We start from the raw sequence: 18015 nt of genomic DNA, 5'->3' as shown, positions 1-18015 counted from the left end.
GCGCAGCCTGAGTTCCCCCAACCCAGCCCTGGGGGTGCACCTTGAGGTCCCCTATCAAGCCCCGCTGGGTGGGGGGCATGGCCTGAGGTCCCCCAGCCTTGCACTAGGGCGGGGGGAGCAGCCTGAGGTCCCCTAGCCCAGCACCAGAATGGGAAGTGCACCTTGAGGTCCCCTGTCAAGCCCTGCCGGGTGGGGGACATGGCCTGAGGTCCCCTGTCAAGCCCCATTGGGGTGGGGGAGGGTGTAGCCTCAGGCCCCTGCTGATTGCTCATTAAGGCTCCTTATGGAAACTTGGCCTCAGCTGTGGGTGCAGCCATCTTTGTGACGGATTGATGGTCAATTAGCATATTCCCTCTTTATTAAATAGGATTATTATTACTAGAGGCCCTGTGCACAAAATTCGTGCATGGGGAGTGGGGCAGGTGTGTCCCTCAGCCCAGCCTGCACCCTCTGCAATCTGGAACCCCTCGAGGGATGTTTGACTGCTGGTTTAGGCCCGATCCTGGTGGGATTGGGCCAAAACGGGCCGTTGGACATCCCCCTCACAATCCAGGACTGCTGGCTCCCAACTGCTTGCCTGCCTGCCAGCCTGTTCACCCTCTAACCACTCCCCTGCCAGCCTGATTGATGCCTACCTGCTCCCCTGCTAGCCTGTTTGCCCCTAACTGCCCTCCCCTGTAGGCCAGGTCACCCCTAACTGCCCTCCCCTGCAGGCCTGGTCCCCCCCAACTGCTCTCCCCTGCAGACCTGGGTCCCCCCCAACTGCCCTTCCCTGCAGGCCCGGTCGCCCCCAACTTCCTTCCTCTGTTAGCCTGGTCACCCCTAACTGCCCTCCCCTGCAGGCTTGATCGCCCCCAACTGCCCTCCCTTACAGGCCTGGTCCCTTCCAACTGCTCTCCCCTGCTGACCTGATCGCCCACAACTGCCCTCCCTTGCAGGCCTGGTTCCTCCCAACTGCCCTTCCCTGCTGGCCATCTTGTGGCAGCCATCTTGTGTCCACATGGGGGCAGCCATCTTTGACCACATGGGGGCAGCCACCTTGTGTGTTGGAGTGATGGTCAGTTTGCATGTTACTCTTTTATTAGATAGGATAGAGGCCTGGTGCACAGGTGGGGGCCAGCTGGTTTGCCCTGAGGGGTGTCCCGGATCAAGGTGGGGGTTCCCTTGGGCATGGGGCGGCCTGGGCGAGGGGCCTGTGATGGCTTGCAGGCCAGCCACGCCCCCCGGCAACCCAAGCGGAGGCCCTGGAATCTGGGATTTATTTATCTTCTATAATTGAAACTTTGTAGCCTTTGGCGGACCCAAGCCTCCTGCTCGCTCCATGGCCGCAACCATTTTTGTTGGGATTTATTTATCTTCTATAATTAAAACTTTGTAGACTTGAATGGAGGCCTGGGCCTGCCAGGGTGTGTGGAAAGCTTGGCTTCCTCCATCGCTGGGGGCAACTCAAGCCTCCTGCTCTCTCCAGTTCCGTGGCTGCCACCATTTTTGGGGGATTTATTTAACTTCTATAATTGAAACTTTTTAGCCTTGAGTGGAGGCCTGGGCTGGCCAGGGTATGCGGAAAGCTTGGCTTCCTCCAATGCTGGGAAACCCAAGCCTCCTGCTCGCTCTGTGGCTGCAGCCATCTTAGTTGGGTTAATTTGCATACTTGCTCCTGATTGGCTGGTGAGCGTTGCTTGTGAGTGTAGCGGAGTGATGGTTAATTTGCATATTACTCTTTTATTAGATAGGATTTTTTGGCCTTTGGGTTTTCTAAAGGGGAGAAATGAAAGGAATGACAATTTTAGCCCAGTAGAAACAAAACAAACAAAAAAAAAACACATACACACACACACAAAAAAACACTTTGTAATAAAATGGACTTTCTGAATGCCATCATTGGAGATAGCCAATCAGAAATTGTACAATATCTTCACTAGGATCTTCAGAAGCATTTCTGTTTATATGTACTTTACAGCGGTGAACTACCTAAACTGCAGGAGCCTTGAAGGCCAAATCCACACGCTGTGTTCTCTCTTTTCTACGTATGTCAGCTACCATTTCACACCAGCAGTAGTAGCCCAGTGCCTTGCTGAGTAGGCCCTGGATAAATGTTTACTGAATATATGAATGTTGACTTTACATGTCTACATTTTAGCAGTAAACCGAAGGGTATATCTGCAAAGCATAGTGAAAGTAGGCATTCATTTCTACCAATTCCAATGTTTTTTTAACTGTATTTAAAATATACAGTTGTTGAGCCCAAAATTAGTTCTTTTACTTTGAATGATCTGATTATTACAATTTCAGATCTACCTTCTCATCTGTCTTGAAGGTAGTTGAATAAAATCACTCACATATCTGGACCCTCCCTCCATTTCCTCACACCCTCTAGAGCACACTTCCTCCACATCCCCCTCCCTTTCTCACCTACCTTCTTCCTAAGATCACCCAAGTAGACTTTGGCAGGGCCTGGCTGTTCATTTCACTCCAGTCATCGCTGCTATCCACTGATCACCATGGCTAATCAGATGGTATAACAGTCTGCACCAATCATTAAGATGACCCAAATTAACAGCCTGGCCATGTCACCGTGCATTCATTCCACATACACAGACGTGGCTTAAGTGTGAGGCAGAAACTTGGATGTGCTTATTTGTGTTTGCATTGTAACATGCATTATTGATGGTCCAACGCTGCTTCCTCACTTTAAATCTGCAAATGAGAATCATCTGTCAATTATTACAGCTAGAATTGAGATCTGAGGGCAAAAGAGAAAGTGTATATGCCTTTTTTCTACCACCATTTCTTTCATTTGCTCTTTTTCTTCACACTGACATTGTACGTAAAGCATCTTAGCACAACACAGTCCCCAGCTTTTTGCCTACAGCGGATACTGAATCAGAATATTTTTATATCCTAAAGATAACAAACCTTCCCCAGCCAGGTGAAGAAGGCAGTGCAGGCTCTGAATTGCAAGCTGCTTGTGGGGATTTCGGTAAACAAATTTCCTTGTGTGTACTGGTCAGTAAAGCTCAGTACGTAAAACAAGGGTAACCTTATCTTAATCACCATTGCCATTGTTGGCATCTTACAGTGCCTGGTGTAAATTATCCCCCAAATATTTACATTCTTGATAGCCATTTTTCTACAATGCATTTAATAAGTGGAGGGTCCTATTACCTGCTAAATGTTAGTATAAATTAACAATCCATTATGCACAATAAGTTTTATAAAACATTCGCAGATAGAGATCATGTTTAATTAAAATTAACGTGCACATGAAAGCCAAGTGCACTAATGATCACAATGACCTTTTATTACCTGCAGCCCCTTGTTTTGCCCAGAATGATTGACAGCTTGCTGTTTGGCTACCATGTTGAATTTCAGCTGACAAGACTTTTCATTTTAACTCAATTTGCCCGCCTATCACAAGCTGGTGGCAGGCCAGACCCAAGTCACCCAGCTTTGCCTCAGCAGCTTGCTCTAGTTCTCATTAGTACGCATTTATTCAGTGGAAATTGGAAGACAAATGCTTGAAGGCATGTGAACTAAGTATAGCAAATTAGGTTTAAAGACTGAATATTTATAAGTATATGGAAAGTTGTGTGTGTGTTTTTTTTTAATTCTAGAACGAATTGAGAACTGAGTGCTAGCTTTGGCATAAAAGAAATAAAGATAGTAGGGGGAAGGAAGATTCTAAGAATAACAATACTATAAGCTTTTTCTTTCCGTTTTGGAGCTATGTAAAATGCCTCTGACAACACCTTATCAAATACCAACCTGGCCTCTCTTTCGTGGAGTGCTTGCTGCACAACAAAGTTTAGCACCTCGTGCGTGAGAAGGAGGGGGGCGGGATGAGGGTCATGTTCAATTGTTGCTTGGTTATCCCTTGGTATGTTTTAAATTGCCTTGTTTGTTCGGCGCTAGCACAGAAACAGATGTTGCTCTACCGTGCAGGATAATTTACTGTACCTCCTGGTGCAGCATGGAAGCCCTCCCAGGGCCCAGCTGGTCTGTCAGTGGCACTGGCTGGTGTCTGCTCAACTATGACAACTACAAGTAGAGGCTGCAATTTTTTTTTTTTTATTGTGCAGTTGTCATTCTTCTCAACATATAGCTCTGCCTGCGTTCTTACTGGGGCTGGTGGAAAAGCTGCTGGCTTTTGTGCCTGTCTGTGGCAACACAGAGCCACAGAAGCCCCGCTCTCCATTGTTAAAAATAATGCATCTCATTACTTCTGCCCTCTAATGATTATCGGCATGATCGCTCAGAGCGAGAGCCAACCTCGTCTTGCACACATAACTGGTACTGGAAGGTAAAACAGATTTGTCATTTATGATCTGACCGCTAAGCCACACTTTGTGCTCCATTATTGTGATTAACTTCTGCATAAGATATGCTTGCCCAATTGTCATTTGTGATACTGCAGTGGGCACAAGCTGCCATGCGTGCCCCCCCACACCCCTCTGAGCACGTCGACCAATCAGATGTGACCATGTTATTTGGACTGTTAAATGCCTGTCCTGTCACAGCAGCCATGGCATCATTATTTTGCTTTTGTATTTCTTCTTCCCACACCCCTACTGGACTTCGTGGGTGAACAGGCTGCTACATATGTCAGCTACCATTTCACACCACAAGCTAAAATGATGCTGTGCTATTGTTGACCCAACAGAGCCAGCAGCCATACAGGGAAAGCCGACCCTAGATTTTCTCCATAGAAATGTTGGTTGCTTGGTGTCCTGCCAGCTAAAATCCATCGTATATCAGGTGCCTTGTGGCTATCTGCAGGAGAGTTAACATTCCAAAATCAAAGTTCTTTTCTGGCCTCATCACCAACAAACCGATTTGACTCTGCCTGATTATAATAATGAAGGCAGTCCAGGAGAATATGCGCGGCCTCATTGTACGTCACATCGAATCACCACACTGCCTACACACAGCTGACCACAGCCTCATTACTTTAGACAAATGAATGCTTAGGAAAAACCTCCTGGGAGAAGACACCCAAAGCTACTTGATACCGCTATGCAAGCCATGCATAGATTTAAATTTTAGTGAAGTAGCATCTATTTTTATTTTTTGGCTGATATAAGCCTTCACTGACCAGTCTGCTTCTGTAATCTAATAATAGGTACCTATGTTTCAGATCTTCGCTGAACACTAGGAGACTGGGCTGTGTGTGTGTGTGTGTGTGTGTGTGTGTGTGTGTGTGTGTTTCTACATTACAAGCCATAAACACAACCATTTGTTACCATGTGAAGGGGGAAAATACTCAATTTGGAGCTCTTTTTCACATTTCTGATTAGAAGGAAGCAAGCTTTATATTCTAGGACCCATTCACGCTGGTGCAAACATAGTCAGTTTTGATTATGAAGGCAGAGATGCAGACCCAGACGGGAGCTACATGCTGATATGCATGCTATCAGAATGATTTATGCAAATTATGCATATTATTCCCAAAGGAATTCCTCCTCAAACTGCCAGGATAAATTGCCGGAAATTAGCCATAAAATCTGTCGTGCTAGGAGCAAAAGGTGAAGGCCACTGGGAAAGCAAGGACATTCAGCTTCTGGAATCTTCCAGGTTATGATGATGGTTGCTATTTACCCTGGAAGTGAGGGAAATTAGGGTTTTCTTCTGAATCCTGTAGAAGTATTTCCCCTTTGAAATTTTTCCAGCAAATGCTGACTCACACTTTATTTACAGATAGCATAAAAGAAATTAAGTGTTAAGCTGTCTCAGGAAACCCCACTACAGTCACTTTACTATTAACTGCCTAAGTGGTTATTAAATGCCTCAGTCTGGCTTGAAAGGCATAGCTTTCCGGAAGGTTGGTGAAATGACCTACCAGCAGATGTTTAACTGAGACGTGGTTTTAATTTATAATGGGTATGCCCATAACACAGCATTTCTCTCTTGCAAACTATTCCTTCCTACAAAAACCCTAACTACTGACGTTCTGCCCAAGCGCAGCACTGTTGCTCCTGTCTGTGAAGTGTCCCCAAGCCGTGTTAAGGACAGACCACAGCTGTCTCACCCACCCCCTTCTCGCTCTGGTCATGCCAGGCCACCATCCTGGTGCTTAGTGATCTGATTAGGAAAGGGTTTCCTTTTCAGTCAAAGCTATTGGTGGTGAACTTTAATGGTAAATTGTGGGCACTCCACAGGAGCAGTCATATTTTAAGAAGCTGTTGCTTGCAAAAAAAAATAGACAGAGAGAGAGAGAGAAAGAGAGAGAGAGAAGGAAGGGAGGGAGGGAGGAGAGAGAGCAGGAGGAAAAGAGGGAGGGAGGGAGGGAGGGAGGGAGGGAGGGAGGGAGGGAGGGAGGAAGGAAGGAAGGAAGGAAGGAAGGAAGGAAGGAAGGAAGGAAGGAAGGAAAGAAAAGAGAGAAAGAACTACTTATGGACATGCACAATAGTATGCTGATTGGGGAGGGAGAAGGGGGTGGGTGGAAGTGGAGGAGGATATAGGGGGAAATAAATGGTGATTGAAATAAATAAATAAATAAATAAATAAATAAATAAATAAATAAATAAATAAATAGCTATTTTAAAATAATGATTAAAAAAAGAAGCTGTTGCTTGCTTGTTTTCCTTCAGAAAGTGCCATTCTTGAGGCTTTACGACTCTGCTCATTTTCGTCCATCATTCGTTTTGTTCAAGAGGATTTGATTCTACCTTCAGAGACTGGGGACTACCTCATACGAAAGGGAGACTTGGTCGCCATATTTCCTCCACTCATGCATCACGACCCTGAAATCTTTGAAGCTCCCGAGGTAAATAGTCACCGAGCTGGCCATTGCTACTTCTGATATGCTGCAAGCACATTCCTCTTCCTCTTGAGCTCTTTCTAGTTCTTCCTTTCACCGCCATGTTCCAGGTGGCATTTGAGAGAGTTTGATGATTTCTGTTTTTCCTCCAATAGGAAAATGTTCCTATTTACTGAAGTGTTTGCTAAGGATTTCTCTTTCAAAGTTTTTGTGACCTATAATTCGGAATACAGTGATGAGACTCAGAGCTAGTTTCATCAAATGAAATGGACACTGTACCTTGGCCATCATTTCCTTTAGGGCATAATTAGGTTTCATTGGCAGAGAATTGTTGAAAGGGCAAGCTATTGACAGGCAGCTGAGAGAATAAATAATGATGACACTTAGATTTTGCTAAGTGTTTCCAGAATGGGATTGATATCCCTAAGTTAAATGCCATCATAGTCGTAGTTAAGTCCATATACATTTTCACCTCTTACTAAAGATACGTGCCCCTTCTTGATCAATTAGGATAGCATTATGAACTTGAGATTGTAAAGCTGCTGCTCACGGATGAAGCTCTGAGGGTAATTGTGTCATCTCCTTGTATTTTTTTTCCCAAAGCTAGAGTTAATGAATATCAAAGACTGGAAATTAATCCACCCTGGCTCATCCCTTAATACCACTTCAGAGGTTCACCGCCTGCATGCAAAATGAATGCACTCATATTCTGCCTGTGCGAATCATGAAGTAATGCTGTTGCTGCAGTTGTTTTTGTATGTGAAATGCCATTTTTTAAAGGGAAACCTCTGTTCTCTTTTGGAGCAGTTCAAAAGCTGAACCACTTTTAAACCCGGTTTCTAAGTGAGATGTCACACAGCCAAACTGAATTAAAAAATTGTTGAATTTTGGAAACTAATAAGAAGAGGACAACTTCAAATACAATGGGATAATTTACATTGGTTTTAGGCAAAAATTATAGGCGAGGGAGAATGTACATATGGTTTCTATGTGTTTCATAAGGGACATTAAATGAATGATCATAGTAAGTCAGAAGTAAGGTATCAGTGAGTGAATGAACATTTCCCAGACAATAGTTTTATTTCTACATTTGTTAATATCAAAATTTTCACCCACAAATAGGTAGTCAATAAATAGGGCAAATAAATAATTAATATTTGAAAAATATTTAAAAATTTTAAATATCTTTATTTCCAGCTGTAATTTTTAAAAATATATTTTTATTGATTTCAGAGAAGAAGGGAGAGAGAAAAACATCAATGATGAGAGAGAATCACTGATTGGCTGTCTCCTGCATACTCCCTACTGGGGATCAAGCCTGCAACCCAGGCATGTGCCCTTGACGAGAATCGAACCCAGGACTCTTTAGTCCACGGGCCAATGCTCTATCCACTGAGCCAAACCCGCTAGGACTGTAATTTTTAATATTTTTAACATCATTTTCATTATATGATTATTCCAATAGTTATTAAGTTTACCATTCATGTCATAATAGTAAAATCAACATTAAAGTCACCAGTAAAGCCCAGCCAGGCCAGTGTGGCTGAGGAGTTAAGCATCAACCTATGAACCAGGAGGTCACGGTTCGATTCCTGTTCAGGGTACATGCCAAAGTTGCCGGCTTGATCCCCAGTGAGGGGTCTGCAGAAGGCACCGATAAATGATCTCTCTCATCATTGATGTTTCTGTCTCTCTCTCCCTCTCCCTTCCTCTCTAAAATAAAATTTTAAAAATTAAAAAAAAAAGTTACCAGTAAATACTCAAGAAATGTTTGCCAAATCACCACTGTTTTTATGGTATTGTTCTTTGAGTTCTTCTGATCCTCCACTCCTAACCCTGCCCTGGTGGTAGAAAAGGCCATGAATTAGAATTTTAGGGATTTTTAAGTCAAAGTTAAATACTGAAAGTGTGCTGATTTATATTTCTACTCTGGTATTTTTATATGCTGCAAGCACATTCCTAAATAGCAGTGCTCAAACTTTACATAATATATTGACCAATCTTAATAGTAATTGGAAGGATTGGCCTCATACTAAACCTGTGGAAGAGCGAAATTGCAATTTTGTGACTACTGATTTAACATCACTGAGGTAGCTCTAACTTAAGTTGATGAGCACTCTATTATTTACTAAACTTAACATTAGTCAATTATACCTGACTAATATTAAAATTAACTAGCTAATTCTTTGTCATGGTATTGTTTTCTTGAAATTAGTTGTGGAATGCTAATAATTATAGTTCAGAGCCATTTTTATGACTTGGCAAGGTCCTGTGTAATCATTCTATAAACATTTACTGAGAATTTACCACTAGTGGGCATATAAATTGATTCATTTTGTTCTTAACAACTTAGGGTCACAATTAGACACTGTAGATGTTTATGTAACACATGTCCATCCAAAAACAACAATGCACTGACAGTCAAGAAGGCAAATCTATGCTTGACCATTTGTCACTAAGAGCCCTGGCCCAGGAGCTCATCAGAGGCCCACATTCCCCATATCCTGTCTTTTGTCTACTACATATCATGAATGGGAAGACCAGGCCTTAGATACAGAAAACAGACAATAGCTGTTGGATCAAAAATATGAGGAAGACTAACTTCAGATATAAGTATAGTTATTCTTGGAGCACATAGACGTGGAAGAGCCTTAGCAAAACATAGGTTTTCCCAACCCAACAAGGCATGGTTTCAGGATGTTCAAGCTTAAGAGACCCTAGAATATTACATTACGTAAATAGTCCATGGCTTTCCTGAATCACAAATCTTCCACTTTTCCGAATGCCCTTGTCAAGAAATAAATATGGAACCTCTACTATGTGCATAGCACCTAGTTGGGTGCTTAAAAAATACAGAGATAAATAAGGCAGTGTGACTACTACAATCTCCTGGGATTTCTTGGCTCTGCCATTTTCTGTGGGTTAACTCTGTCTTCTGCCTGGCGGCAAGAAAGCCACAGCAGTTGCAGTCATCATATTCATATATAATTAGGTCCAGAGGAGAAAGGGTGATGAACTATTTTTGTTTGTTTGTTTCTTTCTTTGTTTTTCTTTCTTCACAAGAAGACATCTGGGAGAAGTCCCTACAGACTTTTCTCCTGTAGCACTGATGAGATTGGTTTACACACCCTCTCCTAAATCAGTCAGGGGCCGGAATGATGTGATTACCATCATTGGAGCCTAGAAACAAATGAAAACACACACACACACACACACACACACAAACACACACACACACACACACACACACACACACACACCACAGATCTTATGCAGAAGGAGGATGTTGAGGAGTCATCCACAGCAATCATTAAAGGAGCAATAGGAAATTTCATTGCCTTACCTTTTCTCTTAAAATTTGTCTGTTCTTATCCACTTAATGATATTGCATTTAATTGACCTGCTTTAATTATGAAGCACTGAGTTATTATGGCTATAAGAGTTTAAGTCAACATTAAACAAACGCTCTTCCTTTTTTAAAAGTCTTTTTAAATATTTTTATTGATTTCCAGGAGGGAGGGAGAGAGAGATAGAAACATCAATGATGAGAGAGAATCATTGATTGGTGGGGATCAAGCCCAAGTCCCGGGCATGTGCCCTGACCAAGAATCAAACCACAACTTCCTGGTTCGTAGGTTGACGCTCAACTACTGAGCCATGCCGGCCAGGCCACAAGCTCTTCCTAATATTTCGTTCTGCTCTGGTTCTCTATGCCATGGCAATGGAAAGAAAACAAACTGAAAATAAATTTCCACTCAAAAATATATTTATGCCTATGTGCCCTTTGACCTTGATGATAGTCTCAGCAAAAGAAGTTGGCCTTTTCCCTTCTTGTTTCATAATATTATCCAACTAAATAGGAATTTCTATGATGTTTAGTATGAGGAAATTGCATATGATGGAAAATTAGAGGAGTGACATTACTGATTGACTAGAAATTTGAGGGAACTGAATGTAAACACTAGCCAAGGTCACAGGGGTAGGGGACCATTATGTGTCCATCACCGTGGCCTCTCAGAGGACTGCACATTCCATTTCACAGAGAAGAGCAGGAAAGCCATGACAGTTTCTGGCTTACTTTTGAAACCAGGATATTGTGAAGTCATAACCTAAGCTAAGTTTTCCTTTTGTATTTTCTGCATTAAACGTTAGGACTCCAGTGAGACTATTTCTGACAAACCATTTCATGGCAAAATTAATGTAAACTATTTGGCCAAGGCCAGGAGATCTCAGGGAGTGTGCTGGTCTCCTCAGATTGCTCAGGGAGCAGCCGTACTGAACTTGGGCAAGCAGCCCCGTGCCACAGTAATGGAAAAAGGTCACCAGGAAAGAGTGTCATATAGTAACTCTGTCTCAGGAACAAAATGGATGTCAACAAAGAGTGTCCTTATTCCTAGGGATGAAGCGAGATTTTTATTTCAAACTGATTAGATTCTATTCAGAAACTTCCCAGAAATTGCTCTATGGGAAAATACACTTGTGTTCTACTGCAGATTAATTTTGCCATTTTGATTCCATCAACTTGCAAGTTAGAGGGGAATGGAAGCTACCCAAAGTGTGTTTTCTAAGCTTGACTATTTATCAAAATATGTATCCTAGATAAATGAGGATAAACTCTGTACTTTTAAAGGAAATGATTTCGCTGACATTAATACATGGAGTGAGACAGTTAGGTGGTTTGTGATGAATTCAGCATCTACCCAGGTATTGTAGAGTTTTCTCTATAACCTGAAATGCTTTCCATCTGACCTGCTCTTTGCCTTTGATTTCATGTAGTTCATATAAAAGTTGTGTGCTGAGCAGGTCTAATGCTAATGAGCACCAAGCACAGGAGAAATGTGGTCATTTTCATGCATGCCACGTGTTAATTTAATCAATGGTTTAATTCGCCATGGGCCGAAATAAGGTCACTCAGTCTCCTCTTGCAAACTCATGTGAGAGTAAATTAAGATGGTGGGCCAAATACCGGAGATGAACCATTCCCATCATTTTCTGTAACAAGTAATATAACTTATTTATGAAAACATATCAGAAACACCTGCCATCCTAGAGTTACCCCAAAGAGAGTTCATTCTAATAGAACTGTCATAGGAGAAATTCAGTACAACATCAAAAAAAAAAAAAGCAAGACTGATTTTGTGGCTAGCTACTCTCCAGTGCTTTATGTGGATTTCATTATTTTATATCTATTGAATTCAAACATAAGCATTGAATCCTAAGTTCATAGTTCTCATCCACTAGTAGCTGACTGGGAAGGGGTAGGAAAAACAGCATATTCTAGATCCTTAGTTAGTAGCTCCTATTCATTATTCCAGTAACAATAGTGCCAGTGCCAGAGCCCTGACCTTCTACCAACATTGGTTTATCAAGTGCTCGTGAGTCAGGACCCACCTTACACGACAAAAATAGACATAGTGCCTCTTCAATTAGGAAACTCAGCATAGGAGAGAAATGTGTGCTGGGAAGGAAAGTCATGTAGGTACAGTATTTGGATTTTACTCTATATGGGAAAAATAACTTCTTAGTAGAATTTGAGTTCTTCTGAAAATTCAAACATGATTTGTTCTTAGTTTTATTTTCTTAAAAGAAGCCTTTTAATACAAGCAGGAGGAGCTGGCAATTTTGTGGACATGAACTCAAACTGTTTCGTGTAAATTTTTTTTATTGTAACACTCTCCATTTCTTCTTCCCAGGAGTATAGATTTGACCGTTTTGTAGAAAATGGTAAGAAGAAAACCAACTTTTTCAAAGGAGGCAAAAGGCTGAAGCATTATGTACTGCCATTTGGAATGGGAGCCAGCAAATGCCCAGGCCGATTTTTGGCAATCAATGAAATAAAGCAATTGTTAGTTGTACTTTTAACTTATTTTGATTTAGAAATAATGGATGATAAACCTGTACAACTAGACTACGGCCGCTTCTTGATTGGTATCCAGTACCCAGATTCTGATGTTTTATTTAGGTACAAAGTCAAATCTCAAAGAAGCTAAAAGGCAAGAAAAAAGATCTATCAAAACCAACCTAAACATCGTCAGCTCATCAACTTGTTTTTAATTTCTGCAAATGTAATTGCTTTGCTGCTTTTGTTTTAAAAAGTGCTAACTTTTATTGGATCTGAGATCAGTCCAGCTTGTACTTGTTCATAAAATAAAACAGGGTGGTGTTGTGAAAATGGACATCAAAATTAACATCGTAATAAACTAAAAATAGAGTTTTTAAGTTTCTACATACTGTGATTTTTCACCTGTGATAGTAAATAGATGGCAATAGATTTAGCACTGTGGGATTTTTAAAAGTCACCTAAATTCTTCTCTAATATGTAAATACACACTTTATGTACTACTGGAAATTTGTGCTGGAAATGAACACAGTCTAACAACTTCCAAATTCAGAGAAGGAAATTAAATTTCCAGGAGATAGACTGAATGAAAATATTCCCTTCAGGTATAATATCAATAATATCTATATCACCAGGGTATGTTTTCATTACATGAGTTGTTGTGCGGTAGATTAAATACTTCAACTTTAATATTTAATCACCCATAAATGCTCTTTATTACTTGTATACTATAGCTCAATAGAACAAAATTTATTCTGATATAAGACCACTCGTGTTCAAGTTAGATCTGATAAGATTTAATGTATAAGAACACTTAAAACCTATTATATATTCAGCAATTGCTCTAGACATTTGTATTGGTTTATTGCAGAAACAAATGTTGAAATCATTACAGGATTGATTGTAGCATTTGGCTTTAGTATAAACCATAAGATTATGCCAGTATTGCAATTTAGTCTTTCCTAAATGCTTCTATTTATATAAACAGAAACTAGATAGCAGTATTTGTTCTTGACATCTCACCTTTTGGACTTGGAGTTTGTTTTATTTTGAATTACAACACTAGGTAATGAAATATAATTTTATATGCCAAATGCAGCATCGTGTCCATGATTCCAAGATTTCTAGAATCAGATTACCAAGCAATTGATTGTCTGGCATCTGACATAAATGATGATGCTCTATCTAAAGAGGCAAAACAGGTAGTAAAACCCAGGTGATTCATGCTACATTAATGATAACTTTCAATATTCAGAAATGCGCTATTGTTTTAAAGCGGAAATTGATTTTTAAATAACATTATAAAGTGCTTACAGTACTTAATAAGCAAATAAATTTTCCAGCATTTATTTTCTCCTTCCTGAAATACATGCTCTAAATGTTCCTTAGGGAAGGTCCTGTGGTCTAAACAATACTTTTGCTTGGTTGAAGATGTTTTCATTTTCCTCATTCTAGAAACATGATTTTACTATGTGCACACATCTAAGTGAGAATCATTTCCTCGCAATATTTTGAAGATATTGCATGTTTCTAAGGCTTCCATGGTTTTCAAGAGGTTAGCCTTTAGTCAGTTTAATTATTCAGTAGAAGTCTGCCCTTTCTCTCTGACAGCTTTAACACATTCTCTTTGTCTTCAATGTTTTCAGTTTCTATTAATCATGCTTGTGATTCTTGAGACTGAGAATGTGTGTCTTTCATCAAGTATAAGGTATTCTCAGCCACTCTCTCTTTGAATATTACCTCTTTCAAGCTCTGCATTAGATTCTCTCACTCTATACTCAATGTTGTTTGACCTTTTTTCCCCATATTTTATAGTTCTAATTTACATCCTAGGTAATTTCTTTAGATCTTCTAGGTTCTTTTTTTCCCTCTGTACAGTGTATTGAATCTTCTCTTTAACACATCTGTTGAGTTTGTTTCTTCCTTCTTTTTACTTTAACCTCAGGTTTATAGGATTGAATAATCATAGTCCTTATACCCATTAGTTCATGGTGCACAATAATAATTGGTCCAAGCAAGCCCCCTCTGGCTTTACTTACTTATTCTGTTTTATCCCTAACCCCCACCATCATACTCTTTCCATCATAGGCAAATATTCTAAAGTGTTTTTATGTTCATCTTTTTATAGCACATCTATTATTATCTTGAGTGAATGTTTTTGATTTACACAAATGTATTTTCTATAAACCAGATCCTTCTTAATTCAATATTCCATAATGTGTATCCATCGTGTTTTAATGATCTATTTTCCCAGGAAGCTGTTGGTAAACTCTACTTCTGTTACTTTGAAGTAGAGGCCAAAGCCCAGTCTTAAACTACCCTCACTTTTCTTGCCATTTCTATGCCCAGCCACCTTCCACCCTGTCCTCAACCTCCATAGCGTGTGCACTTACACACAACTCAGGCCCTGGCCTTTGTCTCCTGCCTGCCACAAAGCATGGCCCATTCGTTTTGTACTAGGACATCCAGTCCACCATATTACCTGAAGTGAAACCTTCAGATTCTTAACTTCATCTTAATAGTACACTTCTGTGATGTTACAGCAGAGAAAATGCAGAAAATTATTCCATTTTAATTTCTGCTAAATTTATAATTAGAAGTATGTGCAGGAATTTAGAATAGAAAATAAGAATAAATTAAATGAAAAAAAAATAAATTAAATGGCTGAGAAAATATTATACAAAATCAATGGACAGGAGAACCAAAACAAGAGAGTCCTATGACAGGCTTAAATCTTGTAATTAAATAGTATTTATGAATAGAAAAAATGCCATGGTGAAATAAGTTAAAAGACATGGATTCAAGCTGTGACATAACTGGTTTGTTATGATCAACAAGTCAGTTTGCTTCTCAATGTTTCATTTCCTTATTTTCAAAATAAAAATAATAAGGCCTTTCGACATCAGGGTTCATTGTGAGGATGAAACACAGTAGTAAGATGTGTAAACATTTTGAAAAGTGAAATGCAATATACAAATGTAAACTTGTAAAGGAGATACTTTATCAATGTTGTACCTTTTAAAAACTACTTTCATGTATTTGTAAAAGAATAATTTTTGTCATTAGTTAATGCATTATTCATTTATTTGATCAAACATCGAGCATTTTCTCTATTCTAGATATGATGTGATGCACTGGATTACCTTTCCTCAGGAACATACAGTGTATTAGGGAAAGCAATGTACTCACAACTAACTTATTGTAAAAATAGTTGTAAGTAATAAATTCATCTTTTTAAAACGATTCTAAAATTCTGATTTATCACTAGTTCTAACCAATCTTCCACCATTAATTCCACAGTAATGTTTTGTAATGAGAAATTACTCTGTACATAATCACACACATTAAAACATACATATCAGTTTTTATGATTGTATGGCAAAAATAACCAAAGCCAAACACAGTCATTGAGGCTTCAGAATTTTTTCAAACTATATTTTACATATTAGAAAAACCCATATTTTCATTTGTAAGTCTCCCCTAAGTTTCAAATGAAAGGAAACAAGTAATAATGTTGATTTATATCAATGACCACCAATAATGATGCACTCAGCAAAAACTAAATGCTCTGAAAGTGTTAAAACAAAAGCTATTTATCACTAAATAAGGCATGCCATAAGTAACCCACATGGGAACTTTTATCTGCCTTCTTTTGGTTTTTCTGACTGACTTCATTATATCTTCTCCATTTCATCATTAAGTTTTGGGTCACAAGTCTAAGGCAACAGAGCTTCCCAACTCAAAATTTACATGATTACTTCTGCTTATTTTCTCATAAAAAATAATTTGGGTACCTTTTCCTATAAGCATCTTCTAATGTAACAGGAATATTAAAACCAATTTCCAAGATTAAAGCTAAAAATTACCTAGGTTTTGATCTCAGTGTAAAATAATATCAACAATTATAAAATAAGAATTACATGCCAGTAAAATGTGCACTGTTTTAGCCTACTAAATTCGCCTTTGTTGCAAACTATTATTTACTTGAACTGCATTATTAGGTTTTCATATTCGCATTCTCAATTAAGAAAAAGTAAGCAAGCCAAGATTACATTCCCTGTAGCATTATTTTAAATTATAATGAGCGATCACATAAAACTCTCTAGTATTTCTCTAAAGCAATTATTACTTATTCTACTTCACAGTGTTCATCTAAATCAATGATCATTGATGTTTGAACTTTTTAGCTTTAAGTGTTTATTTACAATACCTTCTTGAGTAAGATGAATTTAATTCATGAAAAGCTCTACTACATAATTTTAAATAGGAGATAATTTGGCAATACTTATGCTTAAAAATAATTTTTTAGGCAGAGGAATGCTGTATATTAAAAAAAAACTGTTGTCCTGAATCATTTGTTTAATACTATCTTTTGATTTTAAAATGGTACATATATGGATTTATGAGAAAGCATATTATCTTAAGATTGTAGGTAAGAAAAAAATGCTTTACAACAGGAATTCAATAAATCAATTTTTAAAGCACAGATGAATGACCATGTCTTCTTATTTCCCTAATAGGAACATGTTAGACCTGATTACAAGTGACAAATTATTTGGGAAATAATTTTGCTGTCTGAATAGTCCTACATCCTCATCCCCTCCACACATACATATATACATATGTTTTTATTTCCTGATACTCTCCTTAAAAGAATATTAATTGTTATATTCAGAGTATTTGTCAATATATTTTAGCTTAGTTATTTATGTGAGAAATAAACATAGATCCAAGAAATATCAGTGACTAATAAGCTTTTTCTAATTTTTAAATATTTTATTGATTGATTTTAGAGAAAGAAGGAGAAAGAGAGAGAGAGAGAGAGAGAGAGAGAGAGAGAAACATCAATTTGTCCTTCCACTTATTTTTGCATTCATTGGTTGCTTTGCATGTGCCCTGACCACCCTGACCAGAGATGAACCCGCAGCATTGGCATATGGGGATGATGCACCAACTGAGCTACCCAGCCAGGGCCGTAGTAAACTTTTTAATAAGTTTCTTTTAACCTGGCTGACCTTGCTAGGCTACAATTCTTAACAATTGTTATTATTCTGTGGAGAGATATGTAAGAACAAGAAAAGGGAGAGAGATTTCCATTAGACCTGGTCTTTGTCTTCTGCAGGTCACTTGACCACAAATAATGAATAAACAATAATATTTGGGCAGTATTCTATTTATTCATAAAGCTAAAATTCAAACTGTATAAAAGCATATCGTACAGAATGCTGTAGATGGAAATGAAATGTGGCTCCTTCAGTTACTGGCCATACAGAATTTCACTGGGATACTTGGCTTTTCAATAAACACTCCTGTGAGTCATTGTTTTAAGGAAATTCGCCTTAGACGCAGAAAGTGTTTGTGTGCATTTGAATTAGTGCAGTATTGTTTAATGATCAGGATAAATTATGTCCTTAAATGA

General features: G+C 39.1%; 1 protein-coding gene across 2 annotated transcripts in view; it reads left to right on the top strand.

Moving 5' to 3' along the window:
* CYP7B1 (cytochrome P450 family 7 subfamily B member 1) overlaps nucleotides 1-17079 on the top strand; it is a 437344-nt gene extending 420265 nt beyond the window's left edge. For both annotated transcript variants that reach the window (XM_080647030.1, XM_080647029.1), the window contains exons 5-6: nucleotides 6588-6763; nucleotides 12451-17079. In XM_080647030.1, coding sequence (XP_080503156.1) covers nucleotides 6588-6763; nucleotides 12451-12747 — 473 coding nt within the window. In that variant the 3' untranslated portion in view covers nucleotides 12748-17079. The remainder of the gene's footprint in view (nucleotides 1-6587; nucleotides 6764-12450) is intronic.
* The last annotated feature ends 936 nt before the right edge of the window (nucleotides 17080-18015 follow it).

Source organism: Plecotus auritus, assembly GCF_963455305.1.
Source record: "Plecotus auritus genome assembly, chromosome: 11".
Lineage (NCBI taxonomy): Eukaryota > Metazoa > Chordata > Mammalia > Chiroptera > Vespertilionidae > Plecotus > Plecotus auritus.
The sequence above is the reverse complement of the archived record's forward strand: the minus strand, read 5'-3'. Positions and strand labels throughout refer to the sequence as shown.